This window comes from Rattus norvegicus, chromosome 14, assembly GCF_036323735.1.
Source record: "Rattus norvegicus strain BN/NHsdMcwi chromosome 14, GRCr8, whole genome shotgun sequence".
Classification (NCBI taxonomy): Eukaryota; Metazoa; Chordata; class Mammalia; order Rodentia; family Muridae; genus Rattus; species Rattus norvegicus.
In genome coordinates this window covers 82845395-82870771 of record NC_086032.1, presented here as the reverse complement: position 1 = coordinate 82870771, position 25377 = coordinate 82845395, and the positions used below count along the sequence as shown (strand labels likewise).

At 48.9% G+C, this 25377-nt stretch overlaps 1 protein-coding gene across 34 annotated transcripts in view; it reads left to right on the top strand.

Annotated features, from left to right (window-relative positions):
• Osbp2 (oxysterol binding protein 2) overlaps nt 1-25377 on the top strand; it is a 161694-nt gene that overhangs the window by 99615 nt on the left and 36702 nt on the right. Inside the window, exon 1 of one of the 34 annotated variants that reach the window (XM_039092018.2) lies at nt 4069-4269. The exons of the other annotated variants lie outside the window; for them this stretch is intronic. Within the exon in view, the coding sequence (XP_038947946.1) occupies nt 4191-4269 (79 nt within the window). The 5' untranslated portion in view covers nt 4069-4190. Of the gene's footprint in view, nt 1-4068; nt 4270-25377 lie in introns of those variants that run through there. 34 annotated transcript variants of the gene reach the window in all.

Below are 25377 nucleotides of genomic sequence, written 5' to 3'. Positions count from 1 at the left end.
ATAAGGTAGGGACCCCCAGTCCTGACTCCCTGCTCTCTGGTCACTCTCTCTTGTCCTGTTACCCATAGTTTATTAAAATAACTCACCCTCCCCGAGCACAGCACCTAATCTTCAAAGACTCTCGCTTCCCAGTTTCTCCCCTCTTGGGAAAGGGTATCAAATACTGTGGTCAGTTGATTGGATGTGATTTTTGTTACTGTGGGAAATACTATACTAAAAGGTAAAAAGTGTTTAGAATATATATATATATATATATGTGTGTGTGTGTGTGTGTGTGTGTGTATCTATATACATACATACATATATATATATGCGCGCCAGTGATCTCATGTCCTCACAAACCTGCCTTTGAATTTTATGTTTTTGTTTTTTTCCTGACCCTTCATGTATTTCTCAGCTTAGGCATCTAATTAAACAAGCTACTTCATGGCCAGTCCTTTACCCTGTCGATTTAGCTAATAGTTTCCCACTCTGTATAATCATGTTAATGGCTGTGTAACAGTCCACGGAGCTGGTACCTCTTAATGTTTGAGTCGTCCTTCAGTTGTTGAGCGTTTGACTTTTCCATTTGCGTCATTACTGACAGTAAGGTGGTGAACACCTCTGTACAGAGAGCCTTGTGAGTCTCGGGTCACTTCCTGAGGGAAAACTCTCAGGACTTGGACTCTTGAATTCGGGGCAGCAGTAGCAACACAGCCTTTGATGAGCTGTTGTATCCTGCATGGGGTGAGCCACCAATGTCCCACACTCCAGAACAGGAACGCATCAGCTTCCCAGGACTCTCAAGTATTAGATTGTAAATGACTAAACAGATTTGTGGCGATTGTAATATATTTAAATGAGCTCATCAAGGCTGTTAATTTGTGTTGCTTTAATAGCCACCAAAGGTGGATGTTCTGTAATAGATTTGTACTTTCAGCTGTATTTGTTGTCACCTTAAGTAAAAATCAAGTAAAGACTGAAGACTCAACAAGTGGACAGTCTCCGGGGATTTGTCAGTGGGAGGAATATCTAGGCTCCAACAAGAAAAAAGGCTCTGTTAATGACCAACAGGAGCAGTTGAATGGAGGCTGTAAAGAGATCAGGGTTCTTAGAACTAGCTGGTGGCACCATCCCCAGCTGTGCTTCCTGGTACTCAAGAGAGCTGTTTTCCAGGGCTGGCAGCCCCCTGCTGCCCCCACCAGGCTCATCCTGAGAGAACCATCTCTGTCCTGTCCTTTTTATCAAACAGATGTGAATGGAACGTTATTTCCCATAATTCTGTAACTTTAGCATAATCAATGACGAGGTTTCCCCTCAGACATTATTTAATTGCCTAGCAACCCGTTCTCACAAATTGCTTTTGAATTAATTCTTTGGCTTTGGCACAAAGTCGTTTATTTATTGATGACAGCGGTAGTCAGCACCTATGTATGGTTATTCTTAGAACACTGCTTTAAAACTTCATTCTTAAGGTAGCCCCACATGGGGCATAGGCCTCAGCTTTAATGATAAGTCTGTGAGTCAGAGGGAAGCCACAGCTCTCTATAGCCCTGGGGGCTGTGGCCATTACCTGTGGGCTATCCCCTCCTTTTTTCCTGTACAGAGGAAAAAGGAAGCTGTGAGGTGGTGTGTGTATCAGAAGCACAGACCCGAAGGAACCACAGTGGAAAACGGGAGAAGGCAGGAGGGGTTTGGTTTGATGGGCTCAGACAGGAGGGGTTCATGGTAAGTGACTAAGCCACTTGGAGCAACCAATTGATTGATCTCATCTCTGAGTCACCCCTGTACCCATTCAGTCAGTGAGTACCTATTAGGTCACACCGGAAGCTGGGAACAATGAGAGGAGGCCACACTCTCTGTCCTCAGGGAGTTCAGTCTGTGCAGGAAACTGGCAGTGAGTAAAGGTCCAAGAGAGCACACAGGATGGAGGAAAAGAAAGAAGCCTGCATCCCAAGAAATTGGGCCCTGCCTCTGTTGCTCAAACAAGCTCATGCATAGCTTTCACTCAGTTACGAACGAGTTGTGTGAGTTCCTTTTGTTCCAGTATTTTGGGTTTTAGCGTAAGCTTTAATCTGTGATGCCATTGCCTATGTAAGTCTACATGGCTCTTTGGCATCCATGAAGCTCATAACAGATGCTCCCCTGCAGCTGGGCTCTTGGGTTGCACCCGCCTTTACTCAGTGGTGACAGGAGTGGCGTTTCCTGCTTCTTCCTCTCCTGCTGAAGCATCTTCTCACACTGGGCTGCAGAGTGGAGACATACCTGTGGCTCTCACTGTCCTTCCATGTTGCCATATTGCTGGGCTCACATTAGCTTCTTTCTTCCTCTCGCCTCTGGCACTGGGATGGACATTGGATTTTGCACACATGCACGAACACACACACACACACACACATGTAACAGGTGCATACACCGATTTGTGTACATGAATTTTAGTATGTGTATGTCACTAGTCTGAGCCAAGAGGAGCCTGGTGTAGTCAGAGCCTGGTTAGCAGTGTCCTGGTGGTGAGTGGAGGTTTGATGCTGGGTTCCTCGACCCTGCTGCTTGGTCACCTGTGACCCTTCTGCTGACATATCCTCCTAGGCTGGACTCTAACCATTGTGCATGAGCAAAACTTGATAATGTCTTACAGTACAAAATAAAGATACATACAAAGACGGCACGGTGTGTGTGAGCATGCACGTGGGCGTTCATGTGTATGCATATACTATGTGTGCATGTTCAAAGGAGTGTGCAAACATGTGCATGCCCATGTGTTCATGTGTGTGTACATATATGTGCTTACATGTTTGTGTGCATGTGCTCTCCCAGGACTTCGAGATTGTTTGCTTCTTCTTTATTATTATTTTTTTATTTGCTACATTTACTTTTCTAGATATGTTTTCTTTGCTGACTCCTTGGGTAATCCAGAGTGGCTGAGTGTGAGGAGACCCGCAGCACTGTGTTCTCTTGCCCTGCCCTTCCTTGCTCAGGACAGAGGTCCAGCTTTTAGTGAGATTCTGCCAGCTTCCATGACATGAGCATGTGACTAAATGACCTGCTCTGGACTGATTCCTGCACACACAAATCCTATAAAAACTGCCAGTAAACTGAGGCTGGGGCTCACTGTAGTCCAGTTACTGAGGAAGTTAGGCAGGTGTTCCAGGCCTCTCCAAAGTAGGAAGATTGGGGGCCGGTGATAGGGCTCCATCTATAGACTGCTGCCGTGTGGGTTTCTATGTTGACTCTGATGTTGAGTGGCATCTTTTGGGGAGTAGTGCTGTGTGGACTGTGAGCAGAGTGGAAACTGGAAGATTTTCTGGGCCGCTTTCTAAGAGTCCGAGATTCTGGAGTTGGGTGATGGAGAACAGTGGGGTCCTGCATGTGTTTTCCCAGCACTGCCCCCCCCTCAGTGCTGTCCCTGTGGTCTTAAGGCTGATCAGTTAAGCATGTCTCTGAGGTTTCTTAGCTGAGCAACAGGAAGGGTCCTGCAGTTAGCTGATGGGAGAGGAGTGGAAGAAGGGTTGTGAGAAAGCCCAAGAAACTTACATTTGGACAACTGGGTTTGTGACACTCACCAGACTTCCACAGGACGCTTGTATTCATAAAAGTCTGAACAGAGACAGATGTCCCAGATGCCTGCAGCTTTGTACCTAAAGGAGCAGACGTACCTAAAGGAGCTGAAGTCCCTGGGGCCCCTGCCTGTTGCCTTCCTCCTAGAAGGTGGCCAGGTAGCTGCAGGTGGCCAGACACATGCACCAGCTGCTGTAGCGCGGTTAGAAGGTGACCCGGTCTCAGCGGTGACCTCAATTTCCTGGAATTACCCACCGTCAGGTTCCAGGCCACCCCATTTCCCACGTGCCCGGGCTTCTCAAGGGCACCCTTCCTTTGAAATACAGCAGCACCAAGCCTGCTGCTGCAGGGGGGCGGCACCTTCGCTCGGATTTTCGCGAGCAGACATGACGTGGCCGAGGGAAGCCCGCCCCACACCCGGGGCCCGGAGCTCGCGGGGTCGCACACAGGCTTGGGGGAGGAGGCGGGGAGGCAGCTTGGCTCTCACGGCGCCGACGGGGTTAAGGGACCGAGCTCAGGGCGGCCCGGTGCTCCGTGCGACGCGACGCTGGACCGGCGAGTGCTCGCCGCCTCCGTTCCGCGGTCCTCCTAGCTGTGCGCCCTGACTCGGGCGCCATGTAGCGCCCAGCCACTTGGAGGCCGCGGCCGCGGGGATGAAGGGACGCGGCTGCTGGGAGACGGCCTCCGTGCGTTCCTTCTGTAGCTCTGGCTGCCTGAATAAATTTAAGAAGGGTTAGTGCCACGGGCTTCGCGAGGCCGGGCTCCCCTCACACGCACGCACGCACGCCCCACGCCGGGCTTTGCTGCAGGACCGGTCCACGCGAGCCTCTGATGTCACTTGCTCATGGCGTGGGGATCGCGGGGAGCCTCGGGGAACCCCTTTCTTCCGCGCCCTCCCGGTGTACGCTGCGCAGTGGCCTTGCGCATGGCGAGTTTTGGAAAGGGGGCTGCTGCTAGAGATGAGCAGGGGTGGGTGGGGGGGTCGATTAATCTGGGGGAGGGGGAAGGAAAAAAATCCAATCCAGTTGTTCTTGGACAGGAGAGGGGAGGGGGTCTGTTAGGGGCGATCGTGTTTGCCCGCCCCCAACATTTACCCTATTTCTTCCTCGGTCGGCCTGGGGTCTTTACTACCTCAGGGCCTTTAGGCTCCCAGAGCGCTGACAGAACTGCAGCGCCATCCATATGGGCCTCGTCCTGGAGTCAACCCTAGCTCACTGCATGACTCTGTGGAGTGGCCAATTAGGTCTGAGCAAGGGCCACCCCTGAGAATGCCCCTGTCCTACTATGGTGATCCTGACTGACGCCTCAGTGTTCTGGCAGAAGCCTGCTGGGGATCTGACTTCACATTGAGAGGAAACTGCTGCTTTGCAGTCTTATAGGCCCCTAGTCTCTCTCGCCTGCCATTTTTGATGCTTGAAACCCTTTTTGGAGACTGCCGTGAGTGAAACTTTATCTTGAGTGCTCTTTACCTTGACGAGTGTTTCTGGTCTAATGCCACTCACTTGGGAAAATCAGGATTCTTTAACCCTGTTGACCTAACAGACACAGAGTCAGTTAACTTCACTTAATATGCCTTGATTAGAAACAGCTCGTTTTATGCTATGACTGCCCCTTGTCCTGGCCTGTAGTAAACCTTGCGGTTAATTCTGCTCGTTGACTGGCAACGCCAATGGCCCCTTAGGGTCTGGCTAGCTCCTGTGTTCCCCAGAGTTGCAGGACACCAAGCCTCAGCCTGGAAGTCATGGAGAGTGTGGTTAACCTGTGGCATTCTGAACACAGGTGTAGGGTTTCAGAGGTTTCAGTAAACACGCCCAGTATTTCATCCTGACCTGCTATGACGTATGAATGCTATTCACTGCACGTTCCCTGCCCGTAAGGGATTGTTTTTAATCTCCAGTTTTTATTTCGGATATATACTTTATGCATATGTAAGGTTAAATGATGTTTCTGTTATCGGCTTGGATTTATTCTTGGGGTCAGTAAGAATAAGCATTGGGCCTAACCCACAGAGGCTCTTCTTTCTCTGCCTATAGAGTGGTTTTGGTTAATATTACATGAAGATTCAAGACAAACAAGGGTATGTGTTGAAGCACCACCTTGCTCTCAGCTTGGTTGCGACAGAAGCCACTTTGGAAACAAAGGTGTGAGCAGGGCAGTGTCTGAGTGGCCTTGGGGCCTGCTTCCCTCCTTGCTTCATGTCTAGATCTTGCTGGGGGCGTGTGTGATGCTCCTAGTGTTTAGAATGGGGCCTGGAACAGTTGAGGGCGTCACCAGGAGACCCTGTGGCCAATGTCTCAGGCAAGAACAGGCAGATTTCAGACCCCAGTCTGGAATCCCTCGGGACCAGCAGAGGTGTGTGGGAAGGTGAGCTTAGGAAGTCCTGAATAGAACTTTAGAGATAAACTGTCAGCCTTCTGTTTTTAGCATTGACTATGCCTGCTAGAGGGAGAGAGAAATGGGGGAGACTCAGGCTGACAGAGGCCTGGTTGCCATCAGCTAGGGGAGGTTGGTGTTTTCTTTCTGCATGGGGAGAACTCCAACCCCCCTCACTTCACAGATGCTGGTCTCCTCGGCTCAGACAACATGAAATGTCCTCAGACAAGTTCCTCCTTATAGACGGGTCCCAGTGAAATAGTGACACACGCTGCAGCCCACCTTACCCAAGTCGAAGAGGGAGCTAGGTTTTCTGCCTGCTCTGGAGAGCAGGAGCTGTGACCCGGCCTGTGATGGCCCAGCAACGGAACTTTGTGGCTTGGGGAATCAATTCCCATGGGCAGCTCCTCTGGAAGTCCCGTCTCGTCATTGGGCCAGAAAGAGACCTGGGCTCTTAGGTTCTTGTCTTGACTCTACCGCTAGGTCACAGGCCCCTGAGTCTATCCCTGTCTACAGCAGCCAACTCGTGACCCCATTAAGAGTGACAGAAAGGGGGCTCCAGAAGGGTAGCCTCCAACACAGCTCCAGCCCTAACCACTGGAGGAGCAGCCCAAGGAGTCTGTGGCAGGAAGCTCTTGCCTGACCTCCAGCTGGTTCCTAGCCCTTTCAGTCCTGGCTTCCCTCATTTCAAAGTCTGGAGCATTAAACCTACCCTTCCAGGGCCAGGGAGATGGTAAAAGTACTTGTCGCTGAGACTGCCAGTCTGAGTTTAATCCCTGGAACCCATGGTGGGAGGAGAGGAACCAACTCCCATAAATTGTCCTCTGATGACCACACACACACACACACACACACACACACACACACACCATGACACATTGCACACACACACACACACACACACATAAATGTTTGTTTGCTTTTAATCTCTTTACCTAGCAGTAAGGCTGAGATGAGATATTGTGTGTATCTGTGCTTCAAATAGAGCCTCGGGAGCCACAAAGTGGAAAGGCTCATGTAGAAACTCAGGGAAGCTCCACTCAACCCTGGGTGTCACCCAGCCAGGCTCACTCTGTACACCATACAGCATGTCAGTCACTGGAAACGAGGAGCCTTGCAAAAGAGAGTTCATTGGAAACGCAGCCATAGGAGGGGTGAGAGAGAGAACAAACCCACATCTGTCTTCTGAGGACAGGGCTCACCCACAAGCATGAACTGAGTGAGGTGTGTGGATCTGCGATGGCCATGAACTCAGAGGAGACAGAGTAGACACAAGGAACAGGTGACGGGGAACAATGAACTCAGGCCTGTTCAGCACCACACAACATGGTCAGTGCAGAAGGTCATGTTTGAGAGTGGTGAGGTTGTTACACAAACAATTGAAAAAAAAAAAGCCTCAGTGTTTTAAGTAAATTAACAATTTTGTGTTGAGTCATATTCACAGATATCCTGGGCAGAGGTGCTGGTGGATATGCCTGATAGATTAGGTGTCCCCAAATTCAGCACCACAGCCTATGTGGTGTGTGTGTGTGTGTGTGTGTGTGTGTGTGTGTGTCTGTATGAATATGTGTATGTGTGTCTATGTGAGTGTGTATATGTATGCATGTGAGTTGTATGTGTGTGTGTATGTCTGTATGAATATGTGTATCTATGTGAGTATATGTATGTACGCATGTGAGTGTGTATGTGTGTGTGTCCTGTGAGTGTCTGTGTGTGTCTGTGTGTGTATATAAGTATGTGTGCAAATTGAGTGTGTATGTGAGTATATGTGTGTATGTGTGAGTGTGTTTCTGAGTGTGTATCTTGTGAGTATATGTGTGTGTGTCTGTGTGTAGATAAGTACGTATGTGAATGTGTGTGTATGTGTTCATGTGTGTATGAGTGTGCCTGTGTGTGTGTGTATGTGAGTGTATGTATGTATGTGTGTATGTATGTGTGTATGTGTGTATGTGTGTATGTGTATGTATATGTGTGTGTGTTAAACTTATACATCATATTTGGCTGGGATGTAAATCTGGAAGGCTGTACATGGGAGACGGGAGCCCAGCATGATGGGCTCCCAGAGGTCAGGCAGCCTTGAGCAGGCTGTACTTGGGTGCTGTGAAGACGGCACTTTCTCACTTGCTCTCCCGTGAACTGCCTCCTGTCTTCTGGGTCCAGCTCATTTTGGTCGCCCTTGTGGGATGTAGAGAACCAAACTGAGTGAAGAAGGGCAGAAGGATGTGTCCCCAACACAGGAGATGATGGTGATGGCAGCTGGCACAGGCCATAGAGGGCGGATGTCTTCATACAGGCTCCCAGCAAACTTGGTGATGAGACTTCCTAGAGGTGTGTGGTTATAATGTGAGTGCTGGTTACTTGGTCATAATGTGAGTACCAGGTACTTGGTTATAATGCGAGTGTTGGGTACTTGGTCATAATGTGAGTGCTGGGTACTTGGTCATAATGTGAGTGCTGGGTACTTGGTCATAATGTGAGTGCTAGGTACTTGTACTCCCTGAAAGTCTGTCAGGTTTTATTGGTTTTGTGATGCGTCTTCACTGTATGGCCCAGGCTGGCCTCAAACTCACAACTGTCCTGCTTCTGCCTCCCAGATACTGGGATTACAGATGCGTGCCACCATGCGCTGGGCCAGGGGTTTGGTGTTTTTGTTGTTGCTTTGTATCTACGTCCCTCCCCCACCTCCATTATCTTTGAGGACTACACCAGGAACATTCTCAGAGGAGCCCTCAGAACACCAGAGAAAGCCAATGTAGAGCTAGGGTTCAGGGTCCTTCAGAAAGTCTCAAGTCGGGTCTGGTTGGGAACAACCTTTTGAAGGGCTGGCTCTGACATTCATTGCAGGTCACATGAGCTGAGTTCCTTTGAGGTCACAAGGCCTGAAGCAGGGGACTGGCTCTGTTCTAGATGCCCATGTTCTTACTCTGGGTCTGTCTGGGCTCACAGGAGGTCAGGAGCTGAGCCTCCAAGGAAACTATTGTGGTCCTATCCTCGAATTTAGTTAGTTAGTTTGGTGCCACTGTGGCAAGTGGCTTTACTAAAGGGTGGTAGGGAGGAAGGGAGGGAGGGAGGGAGCACAATAGATAAATCTGTGAGGCAAAGGTAAAAATCACAGAGGACATCCTGGTAGAAATAGTCCCGCCTATTAAAGGACACATGCAATGGCACAAGTGGGACCAGGGACAGGATAGGGGTCAGGAGGCCAAAGGGAGGTCTCGAGCCTTGTGACAGGTGAGAAGTGGGAGGGAGTGGGCCAGAAAGAGGCTATGACACCAGGCCTTGGGAGGTGACAGCTAATAGTGTCTAGGTAAAGGTGAAGGCATGGTTAAGGAGGTACAGCTCTGACATCTCTGGAGATGACCCACGGCTCATGGAAAGGACTTCCCCAATTAAAGGCTCTCCCTTTACCCAGTGGTTACTACTGCTCAGTGTGGCCCCAGGAAGGGCAGTCACGTATGTAGAGGCCTCCAGCTGCTCACTAGCACATGGTACCTGCTCATGTAAGGATGCTGGTGGATTTTAAGGATGCATTCAGCCAGGAGCAGTGCCTCACTGCCGTCGTTTGCACAGGGAGATAAAGATGGTTTGGAGGCAGAAGTCTGACAAGGTAACCTGGGCCACCCCAGGTCCCCCATATGGAAGGAAAACGAAGCCACCATAGGGCTTCGAAGGAGAACCCTTGATGTTAGCGTTTTGTCGTTGTGACAAAACAAGAGATGTGTTTGTTTAGGTCGGTCGTTGGCACCTGCTTGGCTGCTGTTGCTTCCGTGCTTGGTGAGCACAGAATAGTGCGGTGGAAGGGCTGGGGGTAGTGGTGCTGGATGGCAGGAAGCAGGGAGAGGAGGGGGACTTAGCCACAGTGAAGTTAGGCTGGTGACCCAACCCTGCAGTGTGAGCCTTTGAAGGGCGTGCTTAGTTTCAAACCACAGCATCCATTAAGGGTGCAAGCAAGAGGACAGTTGGCATTATCATTTTACAGATGGGGAAACTGAGGCTCAAGGAGAAAAATGACTGTCCTAAGATCGCAAAGGCAAAAGGTGTTTGCATACCAAAGGGGTGGCCAAGGAACAGAATGTTCTGGACTCCTGGGGCCTGCCCACCCCCCACCTCCACGCCCGGGCAGAAGCTGCAAGGCTTTGGCTCATTTTCTGGGGAGGAACCTCAGACCCTGTGGAATGTGGAGGGTGCCTTGAGGGGGAATCCTTGTCACTTGAGAAAGGCTAAACGCTAGGGTAGTTAACAGCACTGCCATGATGCTTCAGAGGCAGAGGGAAGTGGTAGGGAAAACAGCCATGCTGCCTTTTGCGAATATCAGAAAATCTCATTTCTCAGCCATTCTCTCAAGCTGGGTGGGGCGCCCTGTCTGTAGCCAGATATCTCCGAGGGGTGGAGGGTTCCAGTCCCTACTCACCTCACTCACAGGCCAGTTCCCTCCCGATCCTTCTGCACCTCCCCAAGGAAAGAGCCTAGGCCTGAATAGGGCCCTGTGACCAGAGTCGGAGGGACATACAGCAGGTCACCAAGAGGAGAGGTTTCAAGAATTTCAGTGATGTAAACGCACAGGAGCTGAGAAAGGCATTGCTAGGGAGCCCAGGAGGAGGGCCCTCTGGGGACAAGTAGCTGAGGGGTGGGGGAGGGTGCCTGGTGGGGGAGCAGGGGAGAAGTGCTAGAGAGGAAGCCACTTCTGCATGTTGTGAGCATGCTCGCTCATGTGGGAGCGTTGGGCAGGTTGGGGAGCAGAGCACTGTTGGCAAAGGGAGTTTAGCAGAGGCTGGTAAAGCAGGCATCACTTGCTGTCACTGCTACACACAGGCTGAACTCATGCCCTGGGTGGCAAGCAGCCTCTGACACTGGCTCCTGAGGGCAGGCTGAGTGGTCAGAGTAAAACAGAAAGCACCCCTCTCCCCCAACTTGAAGCAAAGTCCTGACCTCTCCAGAGGACGTCCTACAGGGCAGGTCGGTCACTCACTGCCCGTGTAGGCATGATTCACTCTCCAGTGCCCGGTGTTCCTGGAAAGGGCCAATCAACTCACACTAGCAATGCGTCTGATCACACAGAGGAACAATAGGAATGATGACAAAGCCATGGACCTCAGGCTGCTAAAGATAAACTTCCTTTTATGTCCTTTCCTCTGACGTCATGTTGAAGAATGAATGCTGACGCACATCTGCTGAAATAGCAGCTGCCCACATCAACTGCCCTGCCAGGACAGAAGGGAGCCATGGCCTCGGCTTTGCCACCCCACCTGGACAGTACCCTAGGGTCATTGCTGTGTGTCCCATGGGAGAAGGGGCCAGTTCCTTGGTTCCTGGCTCTTCCTGGAGTAAGCAACTTTACTTGGGAAGCCACACTATGGGATGAGAACCTAGATTACCATTCAGCCCTGGAGCCATTTTGAGATCCTTCATTTGTTGGAGATTCCCAAGCCTTCTTTCCAGTCCTCCAATCCGTGTACTTTGTCCTTGGCCTAGCAGGCCACTCCTCTGTCCCTGGACAGCTGTCACTTTTAAGGACGCGCTTGGGATAGCAGTTCTAGATGCTTAAGGTCACAGAGTTTATGGCGCCGGCCGTGGCAGTTCAGGACACTATTGTCAGTTCCTTACTTCCGGTCCATACTTTTCCTTCGTATGAATGGCTCTCTTACATCATTTTCCCAGGGCTTGCGACTCACTCAGGCAGCTTCCCGTGTGACTGCGGGCTTGATTGTATCAAATGTCTGCAGAATGGCTTTCCTTCTGTTCAGCAGTTCTCTTTTGATTAGATCATCAGCGAAGCCAGACTGCTGCCTGAGCTTCTTTGGCATGAAAGGTTTCTTCATTTGTGTTTCCTTCTGGGACAAGTTCCCGGGAGTGGGCTGCCTGCATACCAGGGTGTGAACACTTCCCTCTGGTGTCGCAGTCCCCCCTTGCCAAAATTGCCTCATTCATGACATCCACGGCTGGGGACCTTCTCTTCCACAGCATTTGTTCTGAAGGGATGATGTTGGAGGGGTGGGTTGTGTGTGTGGCTACACATGTGTGCAGGTGTACACATGTACACCTGAAGGTGCAGTGAAGCCCAGATTGACACTCGGGTGCTGTCTGCTGTCATCTTCTACCTCTCACTGACCCTGGAGTCACTGATTCAGCTAGGCTGGCTAGCCAGCAAGCCCAGAGATCTGCCTGTCTGCACCCTCCCCCTCCAGCCCCCCTGCATACCACCACATGCAGCTTCTCCATGGATGCTAGGATCCAAATGCAGGTCCTCATGACTACATAGCAAGCACTTTAGCCACGGAGCCATCTCCCCAGTCCCCTCATTTTGTTTTTGAGACAGGGTCTCACTATGGAGCCCTGAGTGGCCAGGAACTCAGGTTCCACTTGCCCCAGTCTCTCAAGTGCTAGGCTCATAGGCATATGCTGTGTACACCCTAATGTGTTTATAAAAAGATAAAGAGGGAGGATATGTTCTATGGAGGTGTGGTAAGGTGTGGGGGAAGGGGCTGCCTCTGTGGGCCCATGAGGAACTAGCCACCCAGTGGTATAGTATAGAATAGAATTTATTCAGAGCATGGGGAGGGGGGAGTAGGGCCCCAGTCCTGAGCACGTGGAGAGGGAGGGAGGAGAATGGGGAGAGAGTGGCGTCAGGAGGGCAAGAGTGAGAAAGGATCGATGGAGGAGGGGCCAAGCATCCCTTTTTATAGTGTCAGGCACACCTGGCTGTTGCCAGGTAACGGTGGGGTGGAGCTTAGAATGCTAACATAACCTGTACCTCCTTAAGGCCTTGCTTGTGTTTGATTAACAAAAGGATTAGGCCGTAGTTCTGTGGCAGCGAGCTTGGTTAGCATGCTTGAGGGCCGGGCTTCCATTCCCAGCCTCAGAATAAAAACAAAGGCTGAGTTGTCCCCACTAGTTGGGACATCTCTGGGTGCCCACTCCTGGCTCAGCAGATTCCTTTTCTTCTGCCCTTCCTGGAATCCCAACAGGATGGACCAGATGCACATCTGGCGTGTATCAGATGGAGTTTCTTTGGACCTCGGGGCTAACTCGCAGTTCTTAGGAGTCGGGATTCAGAGAAGTGGTCCTAGATCTCTCACCTCCCAGCAACCCCTGCTGCATAACTTGTGGTCCCAGTGCAAAATTATAATGCAGGTACCTCACAGAAGTTTTTGTTTCAAAACAGTGACAACTGACCCAGGCCCTGTGAACTGCAGCCCCTGATTCACGCGGGCTCACGCGGAGCCCGGGCCACGACCAGAGCTCTCATTGGAAATGGTCCGCTGGTCCACGCTCATCCTGCTCTTTAGCTTTCATGGGGCCACTCCTCATGAAGAGGCACGCATAGAGTCTTGCTGCTCCGCCCCACAGTAGCCAGCACACATAAGGACCCTTGTCCTCCAAGGCCCAGTGCCCTCCCTGCGGCCATTTCTGTACTGGCTTTGACCTCATCCTGTGAGCTTGCTGGTGCCCATCTGGCCCTTCTGTTCACCTTCGCCTCCTTTGGCCAAACAAGGCAAGTGATCAAACGCTTGCTTAGGACATTCCGGACACTTTTCCCACTTACTTCTCTCCTCCCCCAAATCCTCTGCCCCAGCAGGGGCAGTTGTTGCCTGTGTTGGCTGGTAATTGTTGTGGTAGAAATCTTGGCTCGCGTCCAGACAAAACACAAGGGGCCAACATAGTTCCACATAGAAGAGGAGAAGAGGAGTAAAGATCCGCCATGAGCACGTGAAGGGAAGTGGGGAGGGGAATGAGCAGAGAAAGAACAAAGGGGAAGAGGGTAAGAGAAAGAGAAGAGAGCAGGAGAAGAGACTGAGGAGGGGGTAACCAGCCCCTTTTATAGTAAGTTGGGCAAACCTGGCTGTTGCCAGGTAACTGGGGGCGGAGCATACCTGGCTGTTGCCAGGTAACTGTGGGGGCGGAGCTTAGACAGAATACCAACAGTAATGAATGGGGACTGTTAGGACTTTTCCAGCAGGCTCCTCCCAGGCAGCAGAGACAGTAGTTGGAGATTAATTTCTTAGCCTGTGACACAAGGTGGCATTCTGAATGGATTCAGTGGGTTACTATGTGGGGTCAGGGAGTTCAGGGCTCAGCCCAGCAACAACTAGGGTGCATTCCCGGGGTGTCTCATGAATTGTAGAGCGTGTGACTTTCTTCAGTGGCTTCTGGCTTGCCTTTGCTCTGTCTTTCACAGAACACATGGTCCTACACTTCATCTTTCCCCCACATTTTCAATGTTTGGATTAGGAAGGCATTGATGTGTGAGTTTTCACTTAGATTTGGGACCAGTTTGGTTCCCTATATGAAGGAACATCATGTAGCTGTAAATCCAGCCTCTCCTAAATTACTGCCCCTGGCTGAGATTATTTTTGACATTTTTCCCCCTCGTTGTTAAGCTAATGCACGGTCATTATAGAAAATTCAGTGTAGGGCTGGGAAGATGGCACAGCAAGAAAAGTGCTTCCCACACAAGTGTGAGGACCAGAGTTCAAATCCCTAGCACCCATGTGAATGATGGGCAGCTGTGGTGGCCCCTTCGTAATCCCAGCACTTGGGAAGCAGAGAGGCAAGGGCACCCCCAGGGCAAGCTCACTAGATAAACTAGCCGAGTGGGCCAGCTCCAGTTCAGTGATCAAGGAAAACACATAGCAGCATCCTCTGCTCTATACACGCACACACCCATGCAAACACCTCATGTGGCAGGGTCTCACTATGTAGCCCAGGCTGGCATCAAACGTGCCTTTACCTCCCAGGTGATAGGATTGCACCGCCACACACAGCTTTTTCCAATCTCTTGCTCTCTTTCCATGACCCCTGGTCAGGTTTGAGGTCCTGTCCTCCATTTTGCAGATGTGGGAGCTAAGCTGCAGAGACAGAGTTTGCAAATCATTCCCATAATTAAAGGGATTCACACCCTGCTGCTAGTCTCTCCATGAATCCTCCACAGGATTATATAGCACTTAAAACTCCTACAAGAATTGAGGGGATGGTGGAAATGGCTAAGGTGCTTGCTGCTAAACCTGACGATCTGAGTTCAGTCCCCAAAGAGAAATGACTTCTGCAAGTTGTCTTCTCACAGCACACATGCACCCACACGCCCACAGACACAAGCACGAATGGGTAAATATAGTGCGTTTTTAAAGACGTAGAAGATGGCTCATCGTTGAGTAGTAATACTTTACTTTTAATTGAAGGGTTTGTTTTTATTTTCATCCATTCGTGTCTTGTGGAACTATGGCTACTTTATCATGAACTGCTTTCGTCTGGCGGAAACCTGACTGCATGGCTGCCGTTACTATAGTCGGGGAAGACACTTTCCATGAGGACTAGTCTTACCTGAACTTCTTCTCAAATATTTATCATGAAAACCTTCAAAGATGGAGAGAAGTTGAAGGTCTTGTATGGTCAGCCTCTGTATGCTCACCATCTGTATATTGTAGACTGTCACCTGTCACCCTTCACATGAGTCCCTTGCCCCCTCATCCCCCCACTTCCTCACCCTCACCCCCTTACCCCCTAATCCCTCACCCCTGTGCCCTCTCACCCCCACCCCCACCTCATTCCTGATTCCCTGACCCCAACTCCCTGCCCTCCTAGCCCCGCCCCTGCCCCTGCCCGCCCCGCCCCCGCCCCGCCCCCGCCCTCCTAGCCCCGCCCCTGCCCCGCCCCCTGCCCCCTCACTTCCACCCCCTCACCTACCCCCCCCCCCCGCACCTCCCACCACTCGTTGCTGTTACTGAGTGCTGGGGTGGAAGGTAGAGCTCGGCCTCAAGCTAAGCGGGAACTGTACTAAAACAGCTGCTTTTTCCTCCCTGTCCCTTCTATTCTAATTTTAGTTTTTGGAGACAGGATCCCACGGATACCCCAGGCTGACCTCAAACCTCCTATATAGCCAAGGGTGGTCTGGAACTCCTGACCTGCTGCCTCCACTTCCTGAGTGCTGGGGTAGGGGGCCTGTGTCTCCACACCTGTGTTTTGTTTTGTTTTGCTTTGATTTTTATGCTGGGGTTCACACCCCCAGCCCGCCTCCTTATCTTTAAAGACACTCTTCAAAGTAAACTGCCTGAAATCACATCAGCCAGGACACGCCCATCACTGGGAGCCCTGACTTAGTGAGCACAGTCCTCCTTAGTTTCCACACACACACACACACACACACACACACACGCCTCCAGGAACACTCACATACAGAAGCTTGTCCGGGGTCCATCCAGGAAGGGGACTGCTGTTCACAAGACACGTGACTAACGAGCTTCCAGAGTGTATGCAGCACCTTCCCCTGCCTGCACCACTCGCACGGTCCACTCTGGCCGGTGGAGATGTCAAAACTGTCCTTAGTCTCATGACATGATGTCTCCTGTGGTATTAGTTGGTATTCCCTTGCTTGAGCAGTTTCCTCTAGCTTGCTGTGAGACACATCTCCTTTCGTGTGGCGTTGCTTTCCATCGAGGGCTTGTCTTTTTTTAGGCGTGAGCTCCTTGATGGGCACATACCTACTCCCTGTCAGTCTGTAATACATGGTTCTTCCAACCTTCTGTGCTTCTACACTGTGTATGTATCTGTGTCTTTACGTTATTTACCGTTACCCTTTTCGTGTGTCTTGTGGTAACACGCTCTGCATAGCCGTGGTTAAAGCAGTCGGGAAATAGGTTTTCTGTGAGGACTGGGAGCCTCGTACTTGCATTCCTCCCTAAATACTTCCAAGAAAATCTCCAAACGCTGAGAAAGGTTGAAGTGTTTGTGTTGTCAGCACCCGTACTCTCGCCCTCCTCTGCTTATTGATACGTTTTTGATACGCTGTTTAATAGTGTTATTGAGTTATAATCGTATCCCATCGGGATTCCCTTATTTAAAATATGTGATTCTGCATTTTTAAAAGCATTTACTGGATGACACAGCCATCATCAGCGTCCAACTGTAGAATGTCGCTACCTCTCCTGAAAAAAAGCCACACATGCACTGTCCCTCAGTCCTCAGCAACTACCAGCCTGCCTTCCGTCTCTGTAGATCATGAGCTCTGACTATTTCATCTAAGTGGTTCTCAACCTGTGGGTTGTGACCCCTTTTGGGATCAAAAGATCCTTCCACAGGGAGTCGCATATCAGGTATCCTACATATCAGATTCTATATTTTAATTCATAACAGCAAAATCACAAAGTCACAGTAGCAATGAAATAATTCTAGTTGGAGGTCACCACAGTGTGAGTAACTGTGTTAAAGCATTAGGAGAGCTGAGAACCACGGCTCTGAGTGGAATCGTTCCTGCGCGGCTTGTTTCACTCAGCGTGATGTCCTTCAGGTTCATCCGTGTCCCTCAGGACTGCAGTTCTCTTTACCGTCCCATGATATCCCATTGTATGGATGTACAACATTGTGTTTATCAATGGTTGGCCATGAACACAGAGGTTTTAAGTGGAGATAATGTTTTTATTTCTCTCGGGTAGACACTGAGTAATAGGATCTCAGCGCCATGTGACTCAGTTGCTGGCTCATGGTTTAATTGATGAACTGTTCACTGCCCTAATAACGGTGTGAACTTGGGAGAATGGAGCGGAAGTCAACTCACTCCTACCCATTGCACCGGGAGGAGCACAAAATTACATTTCGAGAACGGTTCTGTGTTTTGAAGAAACTGGAGTCATAAGACTCTTGTTTTCATGGAATTTTCTCACAGGCACTCAGAATTCTCACACAGCTCCATTTTTAAACTGTGTTCAGACTTCTCTCTCTTTTTACATTTTAATAGCAGGATATCCAAAGTGGTTTATATCATCATGCTATTCTACTATTAGAACAGTGAAGGCATTGTGTGTCTGTCCCACCACCAAGAACAGGGATCTAAACTATGTCCGATACTATTGGTTATGTTATTATATTGGTCAAAAAAAAAATCTAGAGAATAGCTTGGCACGAGACTCATGTAATTAAGAGTTCTGGTGTCTGATAAAACATATTTGCCTTCTAATAGGAGTACAGATGTCCTATTGCAAAACAGGAAGTGATTTAAATCCCAAGGAAGAAAATTAAAGTCCCTTCTCCAAACGAATGAATGAGTTGAATGAATGAGTCTCTTACAAGCCAGGGTCCAGGCATAAACTCAGGGTCATTGGGAGATTAACTTCTTCCTTGCTGCAGAGGATCTTAGCCGGACCCCAGGTGGGAAGGCTTGACTTCCGGTGATACAGTACGTGTGTCTCCTTTTGCCCATTAGCTATAGGTTTGCCATCTTTCTGGTGGCTTGCACTATCCCCTGTCCTCTACTGTTGTCCTTGATGGCCCTGGGTTGGAGGAGCTGGAAGGGAAGCCATCATGTTTAGAGGACCCACTTGCAATGACATGCATTTCCATTCCCAGCTTTCTTCTGGAGAAGTGGGAATAGGACAGGTTAATGCCTCAGCTTGCCTGTTTCCTTCCGCAGTAAATCCAGGGAGCTTAGAATGAGCATGACCATGAGCCTATTGCTGGAAACAATCCTACAGCATAGGTAGAATCTGAAACCATATTTAAGGGTTTATGAGTTCACCGTGAAAGATGATTCACAACAGCCAGTTCCACCTGCTGGGCTGAGGAAAGAAGTATTAATGGACTGATGAGTATCTGGACCATGAAACTCCCCTCCCCATACCAACAGATGAGCCATCAATGACACAAGCATCTGCCTGTGGAATGGGAGAGGCGTGGACAGTTTCTGTAATCACAAAGTCGGTCCCTATGAGAAAACCCCATAGCGTACAGGCTGGATAATTGTTTCCTCTCCTTCCGTAGTAACCTACAAGGGAAATCTGACAATCCACAGGGTTCTGTAATGCACTTTTAAACTGATGTTAGTTAGGGGTAACAAAAATAATACACAAGAACCAAACCCCTATCAATGGTTGACATCGGGTCCTCTCCTGATTTACTAATTAAGAGTTAGGTAAACAGTTAGCATTTAATGTCCCTTACGATGTAAACGAAGTCTGTTCCAAATGTTTACCCTCTCGTGCTGTAATGCCAGGAGGAGACAGTTTAGTGGGGAAAATAGTTAAGTTTAAAGGCAGTGAAGGATCCACACGATTCACAGATGCCTCTTTTAGTCGGGATTCAAGTAGCCGTGGCTCCTCTCTGGAGAGAGTGTGCAAGGACTGTTTAATGCCGCCCTTCCTTCTGGAGTTTAAATTGATTGGTAAGTGCATAATTAGGCAAACACGTTGATTTCGTTGCATTTGCACCGGGAATACCAAGTGCAGTTCACAAGTCTGGGATGGGATTGGTAGAAGAATTGACTTTTTTTTTCTGGCCGTGCCCTAACTTGCCGAGGTTGTAAAGTTAGATTCTTCATAGTTGCTCCTAAGTCCTCATCAAGAAGTGGGGAGAATCCATTATTCGATTATCAGCTCCTCATCCTGTGCTTCAGGGTCAGGCCAAGGAGGGAACATCTATAAAGGAAGCTCCAGCGAGCGGGCAGAGGGCACCGTCGCCAACATGGACGGCTCCGTGTTCACTTTTGATTTTGCCTGCACAGGGAAAGCCTTCTTTGCCTCCTTTATCAGTTTTAAGGTTTGATCGTCAGTCTGTCCATCCAGCCCTCTCTTTGTCGTGACCAATATCCTTATATCCCCCTTGCTATTGTTGACTCGTCAGTGTTCTTCCAGGCTCTGCCCGGTGCTTCTTCATCTAAAGTTTCTCCTTCTGGAAACTGGAATTACACTTGGTCTCCTCGTTTAAGAAATGATGCACGGGCTCAACAGAAGGCCAAACCTTCCCTGGTTCCTGCCCATGTGCTGCTCACTCACCCACTTCTGTGAGGCCCCCTCTCATACCTGAGTTCAGGTTCCTGTTCAGGCGCCATTTGTTTACCGATCTGAGGCGGGGGTGGGGGACAGTAGGGAGGTGGGGGGCGGGGGTGGAGGGGGGGAGTGGGGGAGGGTTGGGAGTGGATGGGGTGGGAGTGGGTGGGGGTAGGAGTGGGTGGAGGGGTTGGGAGTGGGTGAGGGATGAGGGGTGGGGTGGGAGGTGGGGGGGTGGGAGGTGGGGGAGCCAGTTGGGGGGGTGGGGGAGGTCGGTGGGGATGGGTGGGGCCCGTGGGAGAATGGAGCTGATAAATGAGGCTGGGTAAAATCTCATGTAACAGCCAGCTTTATTCAGAGCATCAGGCAACTCACAGTCTGAGGGTTAAGTTTCATATGTAAGGTGCTCAGTCACAAGAACAAGCCACATGTGACAAAGACATGGTTTTCCATGGAGACACGTGACTAACGACAGCTGGACTAAGCTCAGTCCTTTCTGTCGCTACACCTGGGAGGGGCACGAAAGCGTTCCGAGGAAAGTTCTGCGTTTTGAAAAACCTGTGGGCACAAGACTCTTGGTTTCTTGGAGTTTTCTCACAAGCGCTCAGAATTCTCACAGGGCTCTGTTCTTGGACTGTGTTCCAACAACGAACTGCCCAAGCATTAGACTGAACAGTGTTACACAACCACAGTGTGTGGGGGTACCAGAGCCTCTCAACCCTCGCTGAGAACTGTGGTTTCCTGCTCGACTTTTTTTTTTCTTTTTTTTCTTTTTTCTCTTTTCTTTTTTTCGGAGCTGGGGACCGAACCCAGGGTCTTGCGCTTGGTAGGCAAGCGCTCTACCATTGAGCTAAGTCCCCAACCCCTCGACTTTTTTCATACTGCGTCCATTAGAGTGTTGTAGCATCTCATGTAGTCGTGTCTCCATTCTCTGGGTGGCTCATACGTTGAACCCTTTTTCTTGTATTTATTGGATTTGGTTATCTTTGGAGAAATCTTTGCTCAAACTCTTTTTCTATTCTTTTTGGTTGGGGCTGTCCTTTTATCGTTTTATGGGTCACTTATACACAGAGGATGCAAGTCCTTTATGCATATTTTAAATGTTTGCCCCACTTCGTCTGACGCAAGGCAAACCTAAGAGTTTGCCTTGTCTAATTGTCTAAACCGAACTCTAGCAGTGTCGCCTTTGTCTCCCTCTAAGAACTTTATAGATGGAGTTCTGACGGAATGCTGGTTTGTGCCGAGTTAACTCCGTATGCTGTGTGAGGTGGGGAGTAGGGTTTTAATCTAATGCATTCTGCCCTAGAAACATTACCTTAAAGGATTTTTCTTCTTTTTGCCTGTCTTTACACCCATGCTGGGAATCAACTGACCACAGGGGTTGGGTTTACGCCCGTATTTCCAGTTCTAACGGTTGTTCTCGTTTTTCCTAGCTGATTTATCAGACCTTATGGCTATCACTTTATGTTTCTGCGTGGAGATCCCAGATCCTTTCCTGCATTTCCTCATAAAGTATTTTAAAGGTTCACACTGGCATCTTTATTGCATCTACACAGGTTGTTTTGCTTTTGTTTTTTGGCAGAGGGTATAATTTTTTTTTCTTTTTTTTTTACTGAGGATATAAAACATGCAGTTGATTTCTGCCAGCCCAGCACTGTTTATTGAATGGCTCCTTTTCCCCCTACAAACCTGCTGTTCGAGCCTGTTTGGAGATATCAACCTTCTCCATGCTCTACAAGCTGTCTACAATAATACAGTACGTGTCTTGTAAGAACCTCCATTCACCAGGGTGCTGCTATATTATACACTGAGGCAAGATAAGCCTATAGCCAGTCATACTGTCCCCAAGAGATGATAGTTGTAGTTCTGGGAAAGAGGAGGAATGGGGACTTGATGAAACATGGAGCCTGAAGTGTTGCTGGCACCTGATCTGGCAGCAGACACATATTCATTCTTTCTCTCTCTCTCTCCATTCTTCCTCCCCCCCCCCCTCTCTCTCTCTCTCAGCACTGGTCCCTACCAGTTAGCAGGGCTGTGTGCCACTTTACCAATGCAACTTGAGTCTTTCAAGAACCCGCCCTCTATAAAACAGAAACTACCACAAAAGAAAACCACCTTCACCTTTCCTTTAGTGCCCTTGGAAGGAACAGAGGGCTATGTCACTGCCCTGGGTGGCCCTGAGTTCTGCCCTTGTTAGTCAATGGTTCACTCACAGCATGTTCCACTGGAGGCTGAGGTTGGGGTGTCCAGAGGGGATTCCGATGTAAGCAAAGCCCACAGTGTGACAGGCAGAGTCTGACCATGCCGTGGTCCCTGGGGCTTAGCTGGGGCAGCACTGTCTGCCACCATGCTCTACAACTTTGGCTGGACATGTCGTCCCCCTGTGGGACACTTTGCAGCTCATATGTGCACTATGGAGGGACGTCACTGGCTGCATGAGTTACAACTCACTGCTGCGATAAAACTCCCTGACGAAAGCCACCGAAGAAAGGAAGGGTTTACTCTGCCTCACGGTTTGGGGTGCAGCCCATTGGAGCAGGGAAGGCACAGCAGCAGGAGCCGCATCCATATCAGAGGATGAGTGAGTAAGCGAGTGAGGGCAGGACGCTTGTGCTCAGCTAGTTCTTTCTTCCTTTTTATTGCCAAGTAATATTCCCACGTGCGGATAGACTACATCTGAATTTTCTTTGCTTTGGGGCCATTATGGAAAAAAAAAATACTGCTGTGAATGTTCAGATGAATGTTTTTGAGTACAATATTTTTTCTTTCTTCTTGGGTCTGTGGACTACTAGGTTATGTGGTATTTACAAAGCTGCTTTCTTTTTTTTTTTTTTTTTTTTTTTTTGGTTCTTTTTTTCGGAGCTGGGGACCGAACCCAGGGCCTTGCGCTTCCTAGGTAAGCGCTCTACCACTGAGCTAAATCCCCAGCCCCTCTTTTTTTTTTTTCTTCTTTTTTCTTTTTTTCGGAGCTGGGGACCGAACCCAGGGCCTTGCGCTTGTTAGGCAAGCGCTCTACCACTGAGCTAAATCCCCAACCCCACAAAGCTGCTTTCTAAAGTGCCTGTGCCTTTAATTTCCAATGAGTGTGAGGGCGCCCATTTTTACACATCTGTAACAAATATTTATTTTCTGAGTTTTTAAACAACTATACCGACTAGTGAGGTGACTTAGTGAGCAGCCAAGCTGAGGTACCGATCCCTGAACATGGCCATGTTTATTTATCTGTTAAACTTTCCCTTAGCTTTGAAACACTCCGTCTGTAACTGCTGGTATTGATACTGTAACAAGCAGTATTGTTTAAATGTTATTTTCTGGTGCTCTTTCTGGTGTTAGAGAAACCCTGGTGCACTGACCCTAACTCTCCTGTGTCCCCTGGGGCTTTCCAGTGCAACACGATGGAGTGAGTTGCCTTTGGTTTCTTTTCCTTGGCTCTTGCACTGGCTGAGCCCCCTGCGTGGGGCTGAGATGGCTAACACGGACACGCGGTGTTTCACGTCTTCAGGTTTTACTTCTTATCAAGTCTGGTGATAACTAGACCTTCTATAGATGCCTTTCTATCTGTGAGGATGTTCCTTCTTTACAGGGTCAAATTTCGACAATAATTTTTCAATGTTGTTTGTTACAGTTTTAATTTGTACTGTTAATATGAATCACATCCATTTAAAATATAGAACTTTCAGTTCCTGAGATATCCTGAGATAGGATGAATTTCAGTTCAGGATATCACCCCTTTTGTGTAATCTTAGTTTGCTAATATTTTGTTTTAAAAACTTGTACTTCTATTGATGACGGTTGTTCTTAGGCTGCAAATTTTCTTTTCTTGCAATATCTTTCTGCCTTTGCTGCTGCTACAGCACCAGCCCCTCGGGTGTTTCTGACCCACCTTCCGCTCGGATCTGTATTTGGCAGAACTCAGTGCAAAATGTAGGTCTGGGTCTCTTTAAAGGAAAGGTTGTAATTTTAGGTTCAATTACTCTGTAAAGAGACCTATATGAATTTTAAAATATAGCTTCCAGTTCATTCTTTCGGGAAGATTTCTGTTTAATGAAAGAGCTGGGCTTACTAGCAATTTTTCATATTTCAATATCCCTTCATACCAGCCAGATCTGAAGCAATGCTCCGCCCCTCTCCCCTCGTCGGCAATTTACATCAGTTTTAGTTTTTAATTGATGTTGCTGGGGGATTGCCAACTCTGTTAACCTCAGAGAACTTTTTAACGTTTTCAGATTCATTTTTTCATTGTTACTCTGCCTCTAGTTCATTCATTTCTGCTCTTTCTTTTGCTCCATTCACTTTGAGTATATACTGCTGTCATTTTTGTTTTAGATTTATTTTACTTACTATTTGTAGGGGAAACGGGGGAAATCTCTGTGTGTGTTTGTGAACATGGGTAGGGAAGAAGACGAGGACATAGAGACCAAGCTCCTCTGTACCCACACTCATTTTTTCTACATGATGGGCTTGGGTGAGCCAACCCCGAGACCTGTGTGACTGCAGACCTGTGCCCTTCACCTCATTCTCTCCAACTCCACCACACACACTTAGGAGTCCATGATTGCTAACCCCGAGAGTCCCAAGGAGGAAAGACTGGTTCCCCAATTGTCCAATTAAAGCAAGCTTTATTTTGGGGTGCATCCAGGACTGGCCAGTTGACTGCCTCATCCCAAGTGGGATTTGAGAGAGCAGTCCCTGCCAGCCAGAGGGGCAGAGAGTTGGCTGGTACACATTGTTAGAAAGATACAGTGAAGGAGAAGGAACAGGGCATGGATTCCATCATGTGAATGGGGTCCCACAGTTAGTGTAGGTAGAAAACCTGTCTTGCGGTTCACATCAGATCTAATAACTACTTACTAATCACAAATAAAAACCTTACCTTGAAGGACAAACAGGGGCTTCCTCTTAATTATCTTAACTCAAACAGCCTTTAACCGGCAAGGTGTATTTTTCCAGTTTGGGTCTCACAGTGTCATCTCAGGCTGCTGAGTCTTTAGTTCTCAGGAAATCTCCCTCTGTGTCTGCCCAGAGTCTGCTTTCTAAAGCTGATGGGGCTGCTTGCGCTTTCTTGGGATTCGTGTTTGCCTGTTTCCCTTTCCAGTCCTTTTCTTTTAACCCATCTGTCTCTTTGCATCTGAGTGTGTCTCATGGAAAGCATATGGCTGGATATTTTATCTGGGCTTTTATATTTACACTGTAGATGGCATAGAATGCATCATGCTCTAAAAATATGCGGTCTGATAAAATCTCCGATTGTTCCCACTCAGTGCTGTAGATAGAACCTGGGTCTTTGCTCATTCTAGGGCACTCCGCCACTGAGCTAGTACCCAACCCTGTAAGTCTCTGTATTTTAATTAAACTGCTGAGACCATTTTTCCTTAGTGTTAATCTCTGCCTGTTTATCCTTTGGTTCTGGTTTTCAGTTAGAGGCAGATCCCACAGGGCCTCCAGCTAGGACTAAGGCTCCTGGGCTTCAGTGATCTTCCTTTGCTCCCCCAAACTCCAAGTAACTGTGGCTGCAATTGCATCCCACCACATCTGGCTGACATCCTACTGGGTTTTGCTGTTTGTTTTGTCCTGCCTATTTTCCTCACCCTCCCTCTCCCATGGTCTACTTTTAGTCTTCAATACCTTTTCCTTAGTCCATGAGCTACGTGGTCTCTTCTGGTGGTTGATCTGGGGTTGACACCCTGTACCTTTCACTTTCTGTAGTTGTCTAAAT